Source organism: Rhamphochromis sp. 'chilingali' (assembly GCF_963969265.1).
Source record: "Rhamphochromis sp. 'chilingali' genome assembly, chromosome: 1".
In the NCBI taxonomy this organism is placed as follows: Eukaryota; Metazoa; Chordata; class Actinopteri; order Cichliformes; family Cichlidae; genus Rhamphochromis; species Rhamphochromis sp. 'chilingali'.
In genome coordinates, this window is record NC_137929.1 from 67,818,377 (window position 1) to 67,838,966 (window position 20,590).

General features: G+C 43.9%; 2 protein-coding genes across 3 annotated transcripts in view; both read right to left on the bottom strand.

Annotated features, from left to right (window-relative positions):
• Positions 1-5,539: 5,539 nt before the first annotated feature.
• LOC308409927 (uncharacterized protein) lies at positions 5,540-6,972 on the bottom strand (the record flags this gene model as incomplete). Its single annotated transcript, XM_080902922.1, has 3 exons — positions 6,666-6,972; positions 5,701-6,024; positions 5,540-5,631 (listed from the first exon to the last, which is right to left on the bottom strand). Exons 1-3 carry the CDS (start codon positions 6,898-6,900, stop codon positions 5,540-5,542), a joined length of 651 nt encoding a protein of 216 aa, XP_080759048.1. The 5' UTR covers positions 6,901-6,972.
• Positions 6,973-7,243: 271 nt separating this feature from the next.
• The window catches only part of LOC308397153 (butyrophilin-like protein 2), an 86,614-nt gene continuing 73,267 nt past the window's right edge, over positions 7,244-20,590 (bottom strand). The window contains exons 1-6 of one of the 2 annotated variants that reach the window (XM_080882926.1): positions 13,467-13,673; positions 11,175-11,519; positions 10,432-10,764; positions 10,211-10,327; positions 9,600-9,923; positions 7,244-9,193 (exon numbers count right to left, since the gene is read on the bottom strand). In XM_080882926.1, coding sequence (XP_080739052.1) covers positions 8,847-9,193; positions 9,600-9,923; positions 10,211-10,327; positions 10,432-10,764; positions 11,175-11,519; positions 13,467-13,503 — 1,503 coding nt within the window. In that variant the 5' untranslated portion in view covers positions 13,504-13,673 and the 3' untranslated portion in view covers positions 7,244-8,846. Of the gene's footprint in view, positions 9,194-9,599; positions 9,924-10,210; positions 10,328-10,431; positions 10,765-11,174; positions 11,520-13,466; positions 13,674-20,590 lie in introns of those variants that run through there. The other variant, XM_080882927.1, reaches the window with a different exon arrangement.

Genomic DNA, 20,590 nt, shown 5'->3' on the forward strand with positions numbered 1-20,590 from the left:
TGCTGATTGTAGAGGGTACAAGTGTAGGTGTTTGTGTCTCCATCTGTGGGGTGTTTCAGGGTCAGACTGAGGTCTCCAGTTTTCAGCAGGTCTTCATTCATCTTCGTTCGGTCTCTGTAATCCTGGTGCTGTTCTTCAGGCTGGTCAGAGCCGTTCTCATACACGTGGACCTTCCTGTTTTTCATGTCCTTCCACTCCACTTTAGCGTCTTTAGGCAGGAAAACTGTGGTTTTGCAGATCAGCTGGACAGACTCCACCCCTGAATCCACCTCCACCTTATCACCTGAGATGACAACAAAGTATCTTTTACTAGAGCAATGTTATTCTCTTTATTATGTATTTTGTATTCCTTTTCTTTGTACAGTTGTACAAAAAGAGAGAGCGAATTTATTTCCATCGTTGAATCACAACAAGCAGCCTGTTTCTTTGACGATAAGGTGCTGGGAACAATAGCTAAAATTATGTTGTCTCTAAACAAACTTTAGTGAGGACAGCATGAGCACTAAAATGATTTTTGTTGACTGGATAAGTTAAAATATTTCCAGTAAAATCAGTTCTGACTGGTTCCAGTCTCAGAAATGACCAACTATAGATGGGACATGAAAAAGTCTGTGTATTGAAGGAACGGAGGAGCTTTGAGCCAACTGATACTTGGCACACTATTACAATCTGACCTTTGACCTGTATCTACAGAACTGACCTCTGACAGTGAGCAGCACTTCCTTCTTCATCAGAATCTTTTGCCTCCGGCTGTAGACGGTGCAGGTGTAGGTGTCACTCTCTTTGGGGGTTTTCAGGGTCAGACTGAGGTCTCTAGCTTTCAGCCATTTCCTCTTCATCTCCGTTCGGCCTCTGTAAACCTGGTGCTGTTCTTCATTCTGGTCAGAGCCGTTCTCATACACGTGGACCTTCCTGTCTTTCATGTCCTTCCACTCCACTTTAGCGTCTTTAGACAGGCAAACTGTGGTTTTGCAGGGCAGCTGGACAGACTCCACCTCTGAATCCACCTCCACCTTGTAACCTTTGAGGACAACAAAGGACAACATGATGACGTCAGCAGCAGCTGTGAACAAGTTTGTGTGAGCCACAGTCAAGGAGCCACCAGAGGACACCTGCTAACCATCGGCATTATGGGTAGTGTAGTAGGAGACACTCACCTGACATGAAATACTGTCGGAAATAATATATGAGACCTCCAGAAACCACAAGAAGAACCAGGAGAAACAGGAGCACAAGAACAGCTTTCGCCCAGGATGGAAATGGTTCTGTACAGAAACATAAAAATATGACCTCTGACCTGTATCTACATCTCTGACCTTTGACCTGTGGCATCATCACTGACCTTTGACCTTCAGCACTACTTTCTGTCTCAGGATGTCTTTGTCCCTGTAGATGGTGCAGATGTATCCTCCACCGTCTCTCTCTGTGGGGTATTTCAGGGTCAGACTGAGGTCTCCAGTTCTCAGCAGGTCTTTGTTCATCTTTGTGCGACCACAGTAAAGGTCGTCCTGGTTCTTAAGGTGGTCACTTCTGTTTGGATACACATGGATCATCATGAGTTCTCGGTCAGAGCGAGTCCACTCCACTGTGGTGTCCTCAGGCAGGTCAGGTGTTGTTTTGCAGGGCAGGATGACGGAGTCTGAGCCTTCCTCCACTTTAACCACCACTTGCTGGTCTGTGAGGACAATAAACCACAACATCAGCTGCAGAAGCAGACAATAGGAGTCGTAGCACTGATCTAATCTGGGTATGTTTTGCCAATTGTGATTGTATACAAGAACCATACTTTTCAACAATAAAAGTTAAATAATAACTGCTTCCTGTTTCAAAGCTACATTTACTTTATTGCTCTTTTTCAGTGAACGTAAAGATTTGAAGCACTGATGTCAAAGAGCCTGAAATTACAACAACCTTGACCTGAGGTCACTCTGCAACAATGCTATCTAAGCAAGCACTTGGTGACAGTGAGAAGGAAAAGTTCCTTTTAACAGGAAAAAAGCTTAAATATTTATATTTTATGTGACCACCCATAAAACTTAAATTCTGTTTCTTTGCTTTACTTTTTCCTACTGAAAACGTCATCAGTGCAGGCTCTGCACACGAACAAACAAATACAAATCATCTTTTTATGGGAATTTGAATCCAATATTCCTGAGAGTTTCCTTCTCTTTTTGGTGAACAGGGCCTCAGATGAAAACCACATTTTCTGAACTCAATGATCCGAACTCAAAATGGACCAATCTTTAGAACTAACGTTTGTCCAGAAAAGGTAAAAAATTATAATTCACAACAGTAAAGAGATATCATTAATGTGTCAAGCCCCAGCATGTTACAGTGCTTTAACTCGACATGACCGTGACTGTTAGACTGTTACGACTATCAGGACACTTTGGATGAACATTGATTTGTTTGATTTCTGCTGTTTCAGCTTCTTACAGGCAGAGTTTCACTGTACTGCTGACCTTTGACCTGCAGCTGTACATCTCCCACTCTAACTTTATTTCTTTCATTGCTGAGTGTGCAGGTGTATTTTCCGCTGTCAGTCAGCTGGAGGTTTTTCAGAGTGAGGCTGAAGTCTCCAGAGTCCAGAGCATCAGGCCTCATCGATGTGCGCGCGCTGTAACGCTGGTTTTGTCCTCTGAGATCATCGGTTTCTTCTTGTCTCACGTGGACAGATTGGGGATTGAGATCGTTGCGAGTCCATGTTACTGTGGGGTCCACAGGTGGTAAACCTGAGTACTGACAGGGCAGCAGGACAGATCTTTCCCCCTCATTCACCTCCACCAACACAGCCAGGGCATGCTGGGAAACTGAGGACATATAAACAGACAAACAAATTATCTGTGACCTGTGGATTACAGCAAGAAATCACAGCTTAATCTGAACATGTTTAATGTAGATGTATTCTGCTGTTAGTGTAGTTACACATGCTCATAGTTATAAGGGAAATGTTAATGAATGTTGTGATGCATTCACGGGAAAATTTCTGCTCAGTTCAAAGAGGACGGGAAGCACAAACCTGCACGATCTCTCCTGCTGCACTTCAACACATTAAAGAGAGAGAGATGAAAGAAAAGCTGATGATGAGAGCAGAGAGAGGAAGGTGTACTTACCGTGCAGGAGGATCACAAACACCACAAACATCTTCATGTTCCCGTCAAACTCAGAGACTCTTTAAAAGCCCTTCAGGACATCAGCTCACAGCAGCTTCACTTTCCTCTGCTGATCATCTACTGACACTCTCACACTGCTTCACTGTCACAGCTCAGAGTTCAGCTTCACACTTTGTTAAAGCACATCTGTGGAATGAAGTCCGGCCGGCCACAGATCACTTCTGAGGAAAGAGGAGGACGTCAGCTTTCCTCCTAGTTTCACGCCCGAGCGCTCCGGGTGGAGGCGGCTGCTGCGGCCTCACCCTGACACGCACAAAGCTCCGCCTCCAGTCCTGACCATGAAACATCCACTGTGGCTACAATGATGCAGATGTGACCCTCAGCAGCTGGATTTCCTCTCCATAGATGTGTTTCCATGCAGATCATGGACATAAAGCAGCTCCAGGATGAAGAGTGTGAAAGAACTTCTTCCACTACAGTATTCATTACAGCACTGTGGCACTCCACAAACCTCACACTGTCTCAATCCCTGTTTCCAGTTTACTGAGAGAAGGCCTGAAGCTCAGCCAATCACAGGACAGGAAGTGATCAGCTGACACAGTGATTTGAAGCTGTCAGGGTGAGGCTGCTTCATGCAGGTGTGAAACTATGAGGAAGCTGAACGCCTCCTCTTTCCTCAGCAGTGATCTGTGGCAGTCTGCCATCATGTTTGGCTGCTCACACTGAATGTGACTCACTGTTGGGGTGTAGCTCAGGTGGTGGAGCAGGTCCTCTGCTATTCGGAAGGCTGGTGGTTCACCCCCTGCAGTGTGCATCCCAAATATCTTTCAGCAACTCCAAGTTGCTCCGTGATGCATCACAGTGTGGATGTTAGAGGGTGAGGGAAAAGTGCTTGGATTAATGAGTGAAGTTGTTTAAAGTGCTTTGGGTATAATCACTGATTAGAACACGAACATGAACACAGAGCTGCAGAGAGACAGGATGAGGTGAAAGCTGCGACCCTGGTGTGGTCAGAGGGGTCACGGGTGTTTAGATGTCATCTAAGGAAAGATTTAATATTTCAATAATATAAATTAAATATAAATATAAATATAAATTACACAAGTTTGCAAAATCCACACAGACAAAAGAGACGGTTTCAATAATATAAATACTTTATCTAAAAGATATGCAGTGCAATAAAACAAACACAACACACAAAAAGACTGCAGCACCATGTTGGCCACAAATCAGCATTAAATCAGAGAAAGTAAAGAGGCTGGATGGAGCAGTAACTCAGCAGGAACACAAAACACTTCAGCTTCACACTCGGAGCTGCACAGTAAAGGAAACCTTTCAGAGTGATGTGGAGTAAAGGAAACATGGAGGGAGGAAACCACCAGCAGGGAGGCCACACCGCTGCTGGCTCGTCCTTCAGTAACCAAACACAGAAACGAAAAAGTGACACATCACATAAAAACATGTAGTCCAAAGCTAAAAGGACAAACATGTTCACCACAAATACTAAACACAGTGTTAAACAGTCACAGTGAGGCTGAGCTGTGTCAGTTTCACCTCTGACACAACAATCAGTCATTAAAGGAAACTGCAGAGCTGCACTTCCTGTGGCAGCTCGAATCACCACGATGACTCCGAGCAAACGTCCCTCACACAGAAGCTCAGTTCTGCTTCCTGTGTGATCAGATTATGTTCAGGATGAACTCTGTTCAGGAGGAAACAGTTATCACTGATGATTTTAAAATAACTTCCAGAAATCCAGTTAGAAGCCAGAGAAGACGAACGTTCGAGCATCATAATTTTTAATGGGACAGGTTACAAAAATTAAACTCTGAACTCTGAGTGTGACCATCATTATCATCTGATAACATCTCTGACTGCAGTATGTGGATTTCACAAAGATTTAGAGCTGAAAAAAGTAACAAGACAAGAAGTTTAACAGAGACGGTTGATAACCAACTGTTTCCTCCAGGTTTTCTCAAGGCAGCAGAGACAAAGAAGTCTTTCCTGATATGTTCATGTTCTGCAAACACAACATGACTCAAATGTCTTCAGCTGCACCACAGATGAGTCCGTGCCGGTATCTACAGTGGCATTCACAAACGTGTTTACAGGCTGACTTTAATGTGTTTCTGCACATGCCTCTGGTCATGTGATCATGTGGTTTGTAGGACGCTCCTCTTCCTCAGAGGATCCACCTGTGCTTCCTCTCCTCTCTCCTCCACCTGTTACAGTGAGGGAACGTCCTCCATGATGGAGGAGCTGCTGGAAAGTGCTGAGAGTTTCCTCCAGAGTGAGACCTCTGTCACAGTTCAGAGGATCTACGGCAGCAGAGACCTTCATGGACACTAAAAGTCTCAAACACACAACAACAACATCACACTGACTCCACTCTGACATCACTGATCAATAATCAAAGAACACACAGATCAAACTGATTGATCAGCCATCAGAGGAGTCGGATCAATGGAGCTGCTTCTGTTCCTGATGTCCCCTGTTTGATCCTGGACCTGAACTCTGCCTGCAGAGGAGACACAAGACAGTCAGACAGGGAAAAATAAATAAACAAAAAACAAACAAACCAACAAACCTTTGATTTTCAGCAGCACAGTTTTGCCTCTGTGGATGTTTCCCTTCCTTCTAACCACACAGTTGTATCTCCCACTGTCTCTCTCTGTGGGCTGTTTCAGGGTCAGACTGAGGTCTCCAGTTTTCAGCAGGTCTTCATTCATCTTCGTTCGGTCTCTGTAAACCTGGTTCTGTTCTTCAGGCTGGTCAGAGCCGTTCCGATATATGTGGACCTTCCTGTAAAACCCGTTCTTCCACTCCACCTCAGCATCTTCAGGCAGGTTTTGTGTGGTTTTAAAGGGCAGCTGGACAGACTCCGCCCCCTCCTCCACCTCCACCTGACAGACTGAGAGGACAACAAACATAACATGAGCTGTACAGAGAGCAGCAGGTGTCACAGTTGTAGAGAAAGCTAAAGGAAAGAAGCAGATCTGATCAGAAGGTAACAGGAGATCTTTGAGGAGTCATCACTGAGAAGACTTGTTGCTTATTTCATTTTTCATAGAACATCACATTAAGATCAAGAAACATTGATTAGATTTATTTGTCCTTTGTTTTGAGAAGCAGTTACAGTGTCTCAGTTCTCCTGTTGCATTTTCAATTTGGTCACTTCTTTATAAAAATGTTTTTTAAACTAATCTTGTGATAACATGTGGAGATAAAGTGTGAATTTCCCTCCACATATTTGCACCTGATCCTTTCATGTATGTGTATTTTGCTGCAGTAACATCTGGCTGTCACAGCTGGACTGGCTCTTTAACTGGTGTGAGAGCTCTACAAACAGCTTCATGTTGTCAGCTGTACGGACAGGATGATGACTGATGACTCTTTGTCTATAACAGAGATGTTACCCACTGTCTGTGATGGACTTCCTTTTACCATGTGACCTTTAACTTCTCATCAGTACTGATCACAACTATTTAACTGACAGGAAACAGATAAGAAGATTACAACATCTGACCTTTGACCTGTATCTACAGCACTGACCTCTAAATTTCAGCTCCACTTGTTTCTTCAGCAGGATGTTTCCCTCCCTGCTGTAGACGGTGCAGGTGTAGGTGTTTGTGTCACAGCCTGTGGGCTGTTTCAGGGTCAGACTGAGGTCTCCAGTTTTCAGCAGGTCTTCATTCATCTTCGTTCGGCCTCTGTAATCCTGGTTCTGTTCTTCAGGCTGGTCAGAGCCGTTCTCATACACGTGGACCTTATCGGTATCACTGTCCATCCACTCCGCCTTAGCATCTTCAGGGAGGTTTCCTGTGGTTTTGCAAAGTAACTGGACAGACTCCACCCCTGATTCCACCTCCACCTGACAGACTAAGAGGACAATAAACACAACATGAGCTGCACAGACAGTAACAGATGATGATGGAGACAGAATTGTCATTTTCTGTTTGTTTAATCCTGAGCAGATCTGGCTGCTTCTTAAAGTCAACTGGTCAGAGTCAAAGCTTTCTTTGAAGGGGAGTCAAGGTGTCCATTGCAGGAAATGTTAAATGTAATGTAATGTAATGTTTTCTTGAACCAAGGAAGGTGGTTCAGGGAAACTAAGAGAGACGGGTCCTGGGTGAGGGGCCAGACTAAGAGCAGTTTATAAGTTATTGTTAAAAACGGGTTCAAATATTGAGGGTGAGCACAAAAACAATAATGGTCCAGAAGAGCTTCAGTCAAACAATGATTTTAATGAACACACACGTGGGGAGATGAACACTCCACCATCAGCATCAATCTCACCTCAAAACTGCACAATAAACTGTTTTATAACATCAGGGCATTTTAATGACGCCCCGTCATGCGTCAAGAAGATACAATACATACACGAGTTTGAAAAACACACACATTCTGTTGACGACTTTTGACACATTTAAAAGGACATCTTCTCCGTCTGCAGGCCAGGCGCTTCCCGGTAATCTTCTAACTCTGTTTATCTTCTGGAACAAACTGTCCCTTAGGCAGACACAATTTCGCAATCACCAGCTTTTGCAACTATTATTTGAAGTCTTACCTAATCATGAGTCTAACTACTGTTTGTGTGTGTGTCTCGACCTCAAAATGCACTCGGCCTCAACCCGCCCGTTGACGCTTCTGGCCTTTTACCAGACAGAAGCTCTCTGTGATAGGTGTAATAATCTTAACTAAGAACATGTGTAATCTATTGAATAAATGCTTTGATGAAATGATAATTAATGTAATGGTAATGATGATGGTTATGAATAGTAGCAGTAAAATATTTCCGTGATCTCTACTATATGCATATTGATGATAGCAGAAGTCCAGAAACCTGGACTGAATGAGGCACACCACTGCTCCTCTGAGAACACTTAACCTGCTCAGGCCTTGACCCACGGGGCTTGTCCAGCCATTCACCGAGTTGTCATTGTTCGACTGATGCTGACAGCCTTCAATTCCCTGGCATGTCACGAACTGGCACAATGTGCTGAGTCCACACAAAAAGTTTACATAAACAAAAAATATATATTTATTAAAGATATCTAGAGGGTGTAGCCTGCATTTCAGGCTATGGTAACTGGGATAGACTCATCAGTGTGGGGGCATCATTCTGAGCTGCAGCATGCCCCCTTCTCCACTACTACTGCTTGGTAAAGTTAGATAAGTTGGCAGATTTCTCGGGTAAATACAGAAACTCATTCCAAGCAGCTGTTCCTACGTGACTGGTGTTGGAACTTTAAACCACAGTTGCGAAAACGAAAAATAAAAATAACCTATAGTTCATGAAATCCAGTGGCGGGTCCTTACCACAGTGGGACTCATTATGCAAATCATTAGGTGACCCCAGAGGGCACAGTGGGGCTCTGTTAACACTGTGTACAAGCTGAGACGATTCGCACCTGGATAATGGTGGAGTACCCACTGTGGGTCAGGGATGAATTGTATTTGTGGGTTCTGTTCACGAGAGAAATAGGAACAGACTGACTGGTGCCACATCTGGAGTGATGTGGACACTGTATCAGGCAGTTGTGACAAAGAGAGAGCTGAGTGTGAAAGCAAAGCTGTTGATTTGGCTGTGATGGTAGTGCCAAAGTCAGGAATTGTGCATGAGTCCTATTGGGAAGAGCTTGCTTGGGAGTACTTCAGTGTACCCCTGGATGAGTGGCAGGAGAGAAAGGTCACCCACCCTCCTTCCCTGTCATCAGACGGTTAGCTAGTTTGCTAACTGTATCTACAGCACTGACCTCTGACTTTCAGCTCCACTTGTTTCTTCAGCAAGATGTTTCCCTCCCTGTAGACGGTGCAGGTGTAGATGCCTCTGTCATCATCTGTGGGGTGTTTCAGGGTCAGACTGAGGTCTCCAGTTTTCAGCAGGTCTTCATTCATCTTCGTTCGGTCTCTGTAAACCTGGTCCTGTTCTTCAGGCTGGTCAGAGCCGTTCTGATACACGTGGACCTCATCTTCATCACCATCCATCCACTCCACTTTACAATTTTCAGGCAGATGAGCTGTAGATTTGCAGGGCAGCTGGACAGACTCCACCCCTGATTCAACCTCCACCTGCAGGACTGAGAGAACAACAAACACAGCATGAGCCGAACAGACAGCAGCAGCACTGAGCACATCGTCTTTAATCAGATGAAGTGAAATACTTATGGTGAAAACATATTTGACTGATTCCAGTGGGAGTGAAACAAGTGGAAAAGTTCTAAGCACATCAGATGAAATCCCCCACAAACCAGGACGAAGGAGGGATTCAGGGTCACCTGATCCAGCGTTATCAGAAAGGAAAGGTTTAAGCCTAATCTTGAAAGTAGAGGCTGGTTGTTTCCTATTTTACTTTTAAATACTACTACTACTACTACTAGTAGTAGTAGTAGTAGTAGTAGTAGTAGTAGTACTACTACTCTCCATCTATGGGGACTGACATAGCTGCCTCACTGCTAATGAACCCATCATCGTGATGAGGCTGACCTCTGACATGGAGCTCCACTTGTTTCCTCATCAGGATGTTTCCCTCCCTGCTGTAGACGGTGCAGGTGTAGGTGTTTGAGTCTTTGTCTGTGGGGTGTTTCAGGGTCAGAGTGAGGTCTCCAGTTTTCAGCAGATTTTTCTTCATTTTCGTGCGGTCTCGATAACAACTGTTCTGTTCTTCAGGCCGGTCAGAGCCGTTCTCATACACGTGGACCTTCCCACTAATATTTGTCCACTCAACTTTGGTATCTTCAGTCAGGCGAACTGTGGTTTTGCAGGGCAGCTGGACAGACTCCACCCCTGAATCCACCTCCACCTTGTAACCTTAGAGGACAACAAAGCACAACATGATGACATCAGCAGCAGCTGTGATGGTCACATGACCTCCCTGTCCCTCCTTCTCTTCTAGTCTCAGTCAGATTGTGTCTCAGTTTGTTCCTGATGTGTTCCTGACTCGTTCTTTGGTAACTAGTCTGCAGTGTCCTGTAAAGCGCTGCAGACATGTTGGATGAAGAAGAACAGACAGACTGAGCCTCCACAGTCGGCCATGTCTCACACACATCAGCACAGAAACCATGAAGATCTCATGTGCCTGAACATCTGAAGCTCACCTGGCATGAAATAGTGCCGAAAATGAAATAAAAGACCTCCAGAAACAACAACAAGAATCAGGAGAAGAAGGAGAACCAGGAGGACCACGACAGCTGCTGCCCAAGCTGGAAATTGTTCTGTGGAGAAATAAACAAAGGTAAAGAAAAAAAAGAAAAGAAAGATATGACTTTTGAATTATAATTTTTACCACAGACCTCTGTTGTTTATCTATAACACTGACCTTTGACCTGCAGCACTACTTTCTGTCTCAGGATGTCTTTGTCCCTGTAGATGGTGCAGATGTATCCTCCACTGTCTCTCTCTGTGGGGTATTCCAGGGTCAGGCTGAGGTCTCCAGTTCTCAGCAGGTCTTCGTTCATCTTTGTGCGACCACAGTAAAGGTTGTCCTGTTTTGTAAGATGGTCACTTCTGTTTACATATACATGGACCATCATGAGTTCACGGTCAGAGCGAGTCCACTCCACTGCTGCATTCTCAGGCAGGTCAGGTGTTGTTTTGCAGGGCAGGAGAACAGACTCTGACCTTTCCTCCACCTTCACCTCCACCTGCTGGTCTGAAAGGACAGTAGATAACAATATAAACTAGAGAAGCAGCAGCAGTGATACTGTTAGCATTGAGTGAGTTCCATCATCTGTTGGACAAAAATCATATTTTAAATCTTTGTAATAAGTATGATGGAGTAATTGGAGTGTACAACCTTTACAGGAATTTAACAACATTTTCATTAACTGTTTATAAATAAGTCATTTTTATACATACTCAAACATTTAAGAGGCTTAAAAAATAACTGGAAAGAATAACATAAGTGTAAAAAGTATGAAGTATAAAGCCGTTAGGCATCTCCAAACACTTCCCCCTCCCCTTCCTGGTTTCTTAGTTTTTTGCATATTTCTGCTTCTACTTCTCAGATTCTGAAGAAATAATTCAGCTTTATTATTTAAGATGTTAGACTGGACTGCTGACCTTTGACATGCAGCTGTACGTCTGTCAGTTTTCGTTCATTCCTTCCATTACTGATGGAGCAGGTGTTGCCACTATCAGTCAGTTTGGGTTTTGTCAAAGTGAGGCTGAAGTCTTTCATTTCCAGACCATCAGGCCTCACTGATGTACGTCCACTGTAACGCTGGTTTCGCTCTTCAAGATTTGGACCTTCTTCTTCTTGCACATGGACAAATTTTGGATCAATATCATTGCGAGTCCACATCAACATAGGGTCCTCAGGCATGACACCTGTGTACTGGCAAGGCAGCAAGACGGAAAGTGCACCTTCATTCACCTCCACGACCACAGCAAAAACATGCTGGAAAGCTGGAAGGACACACAAGGAAAAAGAAAGTTTGCCCCAGCATGCAAAAGCTGGTCTCCAACACACAACTGCAGACACCAGAGAGACAAGTGTTGCACTCAAATACAACCTAAACATAAAGAAATGACCAGGTATCCATCCAACCATTTTCTGCGGGTTATCTGCAGAAAATGGCAGAGGTCTCGGTTCCTGGTCTGCCTACATTATTCTGTAAACTCAGCAGCATCTTCACTTCATTGCCTTTAAGCTAAACATTAATCTCTTCTTAAAATTAATGACTTACTTTTTACTGAGCAAGCAGTTAATTATACAAACATCAGTTAATGCACAATTGCAACCTAATGCTATTCTCTGACTATGTATGGTATTGCCAATTGTGAAGAAGGGCTGATATATAAACTACTGATTTTGAATATTTATCAGACGCTAGTTAGCCAACTATCTGAGCGGCAGAAGGGCATGATGAAAAAAGGGATGGCTTAGAAATACAGCAAGCTGCCCATACCTGTGACAAGTAACCATCACTGTGGCAGGCAACCAGGAAAGGCTATCCAACATGAAGAATCAGACAGCATCAAGCCTTGTCATGATTCATGCAGACTTGCTAAAGAAGCTGCACTCCCTGAGTGGCTGGCTAACTGAAGGCCAGACAGTCCCCAAGGATCACCAGAAGGGACTGGTCCCATCCAACTACCAGCCAATAACCTGCCTCAGTACTACATGGAAGCTCCTGTCAGGCATCATAGCGGCTAAGATGAACAGGCACATGGCTCAGTACATGAGCGGGCCACAGAAAGGGACTGGCAAGAATACCAGAGGACTAAAACACCAGCAGCTGGAAGATAGAGCAGTCATTCGAGACTGTAACACCAGAATGACAAACCTGTGCAAAACCTGGATTGACTACAAGAAAGCCTATGACTCAGTGCCCCACACTTTGATCCAGGAATGTCTACAACTGCACAAGATTAACAGGACCCTAAGAGTCTATGAGGAATTCAGTGGGAATGTGGCAAACAATACGAGAGGCCAACTTCAAGGAAATAATACAAGTTACCATCAAGTGTGGGATCTACCAAGGAGATGCTCTGTCCACTGGTGTTCTGCAAAGACCAAAACTCCCTCAGTGAGATCAGTGACAAGACACAAGACGGGCTGTGGATACCGACTACAGAGTGGAGCAATCATCAGCCACCTCCTTTACATGGATGACATCAAGCGGATGAAATATCTGTGATGAGTACGGCCTGGAAATCCCGAGGTCAAAATGGGAGATGACCCCAAGGGTGGTGGCGAATGACCAAGCTAAGATCCTCTGGGACTTCCAGGTACAGACGGACAAAATCGCGGTGGCTAACCAACCAGACATAGTAGTGGTAGACAAACAGAAGAAAACAGCCATAGTGATAGATGTAGTGATAGCAAATGACAGCAACATCAGGAAGAAGGAACACGAAAAGCCTGAGAAGTACCAAGGGCTCAGAGAAGAGCTTGAGAAGATGTGGAGGGTGAAGGTAACAGTGGTCCCAGTGGTAATAGAAGGAGTAGATCTGGTGACTCCCAAGCTAGGTGTGTGGCCCCAAGCAGATCCCAGGAACAACATCGGACATCTCTGTCCAGAAGAGCGCAGTCCTAGGAACAGCTAAGATACTGCGCAGGACCCTCAAGCTCCCAGGCCTCTGGTAGAGGATCCAGGCTTAAAGGACAAAGACTGCCTGCAGGGTGAGAGATCTGCACAACACACACAGCAGCTGATTGTAACATGAGCTCATCTGAAAGCCACCAAGAAGAATCCAGAGATTTGAAAGTTGCTGCTTTGGATTGTTAGTTTGATCTGAATCAGAATCCAGTGTTTGATGAAATCTCCTCCTGCTGCACTTCAACACATTAAAGAGAGAGAGATGAAAGAAAAGCTGATGATGAGAGCAGAGAGAGGAAGGTGTACTTACCGTGCAGGAGCATCACAAACACCACAAACATCTTCATGTTTGATCACAGATCAAAGATCTCACACACAATGATGCAGATGTGACCCTCAGCAGCTGGATTTCCTCTCCATAGATGTGTTTCCATGAAGATCATGGACATAAAGCAGGATGAAGAGTGTGAAAGAACTTCTTCCACTACAGTATTCATTACAGCACTGTGGCACTCCACAAACCCTCACACTGTCTCAATCCCTGTTTCCAGTTTGACTGAGAGAAGGCCTGAAGCTCAGCCAATCACAGGACAGGATATGATCAGCTGACACAGCTGCAGGGATTTGAAGATTGACAGAAAGTTGATCAACAGGTGTGAAACTATGAGGAAACTCAACAGTCTCCCCTTTCTTAGGTGTTATCTTTGACAGTCTGCCATGAGGTTTGGCTCCACACACTAAATCTGAAATGTAAAAACAAAACCGAGATTAAAAAAACTGAAGAGCAAAACCTTTCAAACCATGAAGCATAGAGGAGGAGGAGGTAAAAAGCCTAGAAAAACATTAAATGAGAAGGTGTGTCCCAACATTTTACTCAGTGCTTTGCAATTGGCATAATTTGTGAAAGTTTAAATCTCTTCTCTATTGAAGAGCAGAAATTAATACGTTCACACCTGTTGATGAACTTTGACCGACACAAAGTTCATCAACAGATGTGAACCTATGAGGAAGCTCAACGACCTCCTCTTTCCTCAGAGGTGATCTGTGGCAGTCTGCCATGTGCAGCTGCACAGACCCAGCGTGAGCTCTCTGAAAGCTGACTGGGACCTTTTTAAAGAAGTGTTATTTATAATTTAAAACATGAGAAATATATTCAAATGTCTGATGAAATAAGTATGACCTCATTTCAAACTGCAGCTATATTTCTTAATTTTTAAGAGCCAGTAAATGGTTATTGTGAAATGATAATATACAAAAATTTGAAATAAACTCTGAACAATGACATTATTTTGATAGAAGTGTTCTGTGATGAATACAGCAGACAGTAACCCTTCTGTGTGCAGCGGTGCTCTGCTTTCCTGAGCAGACAGTAAACGCAGCATGCAGAGTCCTGTCTGTCCTCAGTGTGTCAGCACAGCTTCAGTTCACAGGACACTTTCATTAGTCATCCCTTTATTTCTCTGTTACATTCATTTCAACATTTAAATCATTAGAAATGATTCTGTATATTGTTCAACTAAATGAAAAGACATGAAAATAAGAATTTCCAGGTTGGCCTCAGTTTCATCCTGATACTGACATCAGATAAATTCTATTTGTAGTTTCTGCTCCGTAGATTTTTGGTGGAGACTGAAGCTCATCAGATCCTGAGAGCAATCCAAGACATTTATTCAACCCTTAGAGGTGAAGGCTGTCACCATGGGAACCATAGATCTTAAATCTTAATGTTTAGAATAAGGATTTTTATTTTAACAATCTCTGGGGAAATAAACGTTTCTCTGTTTAAAGCTGTAAATCTACTGCTGAGGAGAGTCCAGAGACATTTCCACAGATGTGTACAAATGTAATAATCAAAGAAGAATTTTATTATTTAACCATAATAATAAAAAAGAAATCAGAGAAAAATGAAACACCAGGTGATGATTTCAATATAAGACTGAATAACTTCCTGCTGCTGGTTTCGGGTGCTCTGTGCAAAGCTCTTTGGAGCTGGAGGATAAAGAAACAGCTTCTGCACATGTGAGCAGCATTATGGGCGAGTGTGGTCGTGACGCTGAGCCTGTGGGTGTCTGCAGAGACCCTCTCTCTCACTCTGTTAATGAAGCCTATGTCACCTGGAGCCCAGCAGACTGGAAACTAGAATCAGGTCTTTATCTGTGCGGAGGCGCAAAGCGAGGTCATAAACATGGACACATATCCAACTTATTGTGACTGCTTGGATACTCAGTGAAGGAAACTTCTGCAAGAATAATCAGCGTAAAATAGTTTCCCTGTCATGTCCTGTCACAAAGTTTCTAAATATTTCACACTAATTCTTGATCAGTTTCATGTATATTTTTTGTCATCAGCTTTTGAGATTTGTCAGGTTCGATGATGTCACAAGACAGACAAGAAACTGAAGCTGATTGGATCATAAATGACAGACAATTTTGTGCAAATGAGATTTTCAAGATTTTAGCAGCAGGTCAGCTACTAGAAGAAGGCTGGTGGATAATAACCCGCAGCTGTTTTCTGAGCATCCACTGGTGTGTAACTGTTGGATATTTCCACAGCTAACCCATCATGAGAAAAAGTTGGAGATCCCCCCATTTCTTTTTATTTCTTTCATCCTTCCTTAAAGAGATAAAACAGTTCAGCACATATAGTATAGGACGCCAAACAAGCAGGAGGACAGTTGGCTGAAGGACAGGAAGACAGATGTCTGCATTCTGTTTTCTGATGGAGGAGGTGCAGGAGAGACGCACAGCTGCTCTCACTCAGCTGATGCTTGAGGTTAAAGTTACCACACTTCCAGCTCACGTGATCGCACACACCCTGTACACACACTTGTGAAATAAACCATTTCACATCTTTTTACATGTTACCCAATAACTTTCAGCCTAGAAGTGGTTAAAAGTGAAGAGAGTGATCCTGACACTCACGTGTGTGGCTCTAATCAGCCACACATGTATGTTTCCAGCTGGAAACACACACACACACACACACACACACACACACACACACACACACACACACACACACTCTACCTCACATATCTACAGAAGGAGATGATGCCTTTGACACACAGCGGCACAGGCATGAATGTTTGTTCTAAACACAACAACAGCTGCACACTGTGACATGTTTGACGTGTCAAACTCAGCTCCTCGTGTGTAACTGTCACAGTGGGAAAGAAGGCCTTATCACTGCCTGACAAACTACAGATGAAACCACACTCAGGTGCTCACAAATGACTTTTTACAAAAGCTTCTCTGTTGCTGTGCACACACACAAACAGCACTTTACACAACATCAGAGGAAGACGCTGCAGCTACAACAGGAAGTCCCTAAGACTCTGTGGGCTCAGAGTAAACACGATGTAGGCCTGATTAAAGGTGCAGAGCCCCAAACCTGATTAGGTTACCATGTTTGAAATCCTGCCACACTGCTGCCTGCTGGAGACGGGGAGCAGCAGACGCCACTGCTGCCACGCTGCCTTCTCATTATTCAACACTGCTGCTGCTGAGCTGGACGCTCTCAACAGAAACAATCTGCACCACCTGCAGGTAGACTTTAGGTGTTGTGCTTCTGCTGCGTTATGGAAACCTGATGGTGACGCTGCTCGATGCTGCTGCTGTTTGTCAGAGTCCAGCTCACAACCCAGTTTCTGGTTTCCATGCCAGAGTAAACACGGCTGCTAAGCAACAGCTGAGCGGGAGGTGTCTCACACAGAGAGAAGTATGGCTGCACTCTCAGGATGGTGTTTTGTTTTTCTGCTTTGATAAACATTTCCTTTCCCTTCGTGCTCTTTGGCCTCGTGGGTGGATCATGTTTGGAGGCCTTCCCAACATCTAAACAAGATAATGCAGCAGTGCTGCCCGAGGTCGTTCCCAGATGAAACAGTCTTCTTATCACGCAGGAGGAAGGAGAGAATCTCACACTGAAGCCGAGCCTGTGACCAGACTGGACTCTCACAGACAAATTCATGTTGTTGTTTACAGCTGTCTGCCAGCAGGAACACACACTGTGACAACACTATGAAACTCTTTCTGCTGCACATCTGTGTGCGTCCACCTGTTCTCCACTGTGCACAGTGTGTAAATGTTGTGAGTGTAACCCTCCACCTGCAGTAAAGACTGCAGCTGTTGAAGCAGAGACATCCTGTTTCCACTGAGTTTAGCTCTCAGCTACATGTTACTGGTGAGTCTATTTAGGAAATCTGCCCTTCAGTTTGACCTCTGACCTTTGCCTACAGTACTGACATCAGTATCTACAGCAGGTGCTGGGGTTTGTTGCTGACCTTTGACCTGTAAATGAACGCTTGTCAGTCTTTGCTCTCCCATCACTGATGGAGCAGGTGTAGTTGCTGCTGTCAGTCTGTTGGTTTTCTCAGAGTGAGGCTGAATCTGTGTGATGTGTGACCATCGTAGCGCTGTGTTTCTCCTCTAAGATCATCTCCTCCTCCTCGTGCACAGATTTGGCATCAGCTGAAGAGTCCACATCACTGTGGCCTTCTAAAGTATGAAGCTGAGTACTTGCAGTCGTGTTTGTTCGTTATTACAAACACATTCCTCTGGACACAGACCAGCTACACACAGCTCTGCATCTGCTGACGTCTTTAGAAATAACTCTGAAGTCACTCTGACCTCTTTGTGAAATGTTTCAGTCTTTGTATTATAAATGCTGCTCGAGCTTCTACCCCCTTACAAACTTTATCCTCCTCTCTGGTAAATCAAAGTAAGGAAACACAAGGGAAGAAAAGAAATGAATAAAACAGCTTTGAGGAAAATTAAACACCAGCCCAGTCTGTGTCCTCTGTGAGACCTTTGAAAAACAATGAAAATCTCTAAACATTCAGTCAAATGTGACCCAGAGTTCACTGGGTCAGACCTCAGCACTCTTTGTGTTCTGGATATTACTGATTAGAGATCAGCAGGTATGAACTCACCACCTACTGACCACTCAGTTCTGTGGAATAGCACCACTGTCTCTGGCAGATCTCTGTGCAGACAGTGGGAGGCTCTGAAGTCTTTGTTTCCCTGATGAGCTTCAGTAATAAAGATTTTTAGACTTTAACAGTGTCACAACAAATCTGTTCCTATATAGGCTTTCATATATATTCAGACCGTCCATTCCAAGTAGTATGTCAAGCCTACACTTGAACCCTGTGTTTGTGTTTATTCTTGCTCTCAGACCATTAAACAACATTTTAAGAAGCTTTAATAAATCTGATATTTATTCTTTATAAGCGGGGTGTTCCTGTGGCTGCGGGAAACTTGGTAAAATGAAAGTGTTGTCCTGTCCCAGCCCTCTCCTACCATGGCCGTTCTCCAAGACATTTTTTATCCGAAGGCTGTGCAGCTCATGATACAGGAGACGTGTAATTCCCCTGCTGCTGCTGGTTTTAGGTTTTTGTTGTTTCTGTTTCTTTAAATAGAAGCCGACACAGCAAAGATGCTTTGTGTTTTCTGTTCTGTGAGCCGACACAGACATGTTTGTTACAGGATGCATTATGATGATTGTGGGTCAGATATTCATGCTCCCCTCAGGACTTGTATAATGTTTATTAGCATCGGGACCAAGTGAAGAAACCAGATATGAGCATATTGGTAGTTTGTGCTTTCATCTAATGAAAGCATACTATACTGTAAGAACAGAGGTTTATGGCTCCATAGTGTAGAGGTTAACATGTTCAGTGGTGACAATAATTGCCTTTGTGTTGCATTTGGTGTAAAACATGCAGAGCTGTGTGCTGTGTCTTGTGATGAGGGAGCAGCTGAAAGTAGCTGCTGTACGAACACGTCCATCACTGAGTGATCTGTTTGAGGGGACGGAGGTGAGTCTGTCACTTGGATCTACATCCGGATGAACAGAATCAAGTTTTTAGGACGATCATAGTACGACTTTACAGAAATAAAGTAAACTACAGTGAGGGGCTTCATTTAGTAAACTCATGTTACAGAGTTTGTCGTTTGAATGCTTAAACCACTGCGACCACTGCAGAGAACAACAGCAATCTCTCCTCCTCGACCAGGACAGGTTTACCGTCCTCCTCTAAATGTCACACAATAATAAAATTGTGTGAAACCCAAACTGGACAAAAGGGAATCCCAGTGAAGAACAGACTGCTTTCATTGTTACAGTCAGGTTGTACAAACCAACATGTGTGACGAGCAGGATAAGCAGTCACATGAGGCTGGTTACCAACTCACTAAGTTAACCCAGAGTTTGCTCATACGTTCACATGAAAGAGGCGGTGCTGGCAGCATGTAACCAATCAAAGGGGGTGTTTGATGGATCACATGACTCCACAAAAAATGATCCCTACGAGCTCCACCTACGAGAGACTTATTATCATATAGGGATTAAGAATCTATAAAAGAACACTATTGTGAAAACGAATGCTGCAGCAAATCATTAACCTGCTGATTTAAAGCACAGAGCAGTGAAATAAAGGTTTTGATTCCAGTCGATGGTTTTGTTGCTGAGCGCGCTCTCAGTGCTGCTGATTATTTCTCAGGTGATGGCTGCACATTAAACTGGACCAACTGAAACTATAACGCTTATTGTCCAACAGCCTGTGGAGCTTCATTTTCATGCACATCACAGTGTGAGTGGTTGAACAGGTGTTCACTGCTATGCAGATGACACCCAGCTTTAACCATGAAGCCAGATAACACTTGCAAATATGTAAGACTGCGTTCTTCCATTTGTGCAACATCTCTAAAGTTAGAAATATCCTGTCTCAGAGTGACGCTAAAAAACTAGTTAATGCGTTTATTACTTCCAGGCTGGACGACTGCAATTCATTATTATCAGGATGTCCTAAAAACTCACTGAAAAGCCTTCAGCTAATGCAAAATGCTGCAGCAAGAGTCCTGACAGGGACTAGAAAGAGAGAGCATGAAGTGGCTGCTTGGTGTCTCCAGTGTAGGTCTGAGAACTGCTCGCTGCTCTGCACAGCATACTCTATGTTTGTTCACTTTTTTTCCAAACTGCTTAGATGACCATGACCTGGATGACTGAGACACTACACAGGCTTAGAGTTTAAAGCATCTTGAGACGACTGTTGTTGTAATTTGGGGGTACATAAAGAGAAAGAAAGAAATCTAGAAAGTCAGAGCAGCTGTCTGTGTTATGACTTACCATCAATACGATCATACTTCAAAAAGCAATACCATCATGTTCAATGAATCCAAATCAACCTGATGATCAAATGACCTCAGATGAGCTGCTTCCTCCAACCAAACTAAACCACTGAGTGGATTTGTTCCCTCTGTAGTGTTGAACAGCTTAGCAGGATGAAGAAAACGAGACAAAACCTCAGTGTGTAAGAACAGGATCAGAGCCTGAAGTGAGAAATTCCTCCATGATCTGCATCCAGACTTCAGTAGAGCCAAACAGACTCAGACTGTCTGCTGGACTCTTACACACATTCCGAGCTCAACATATACA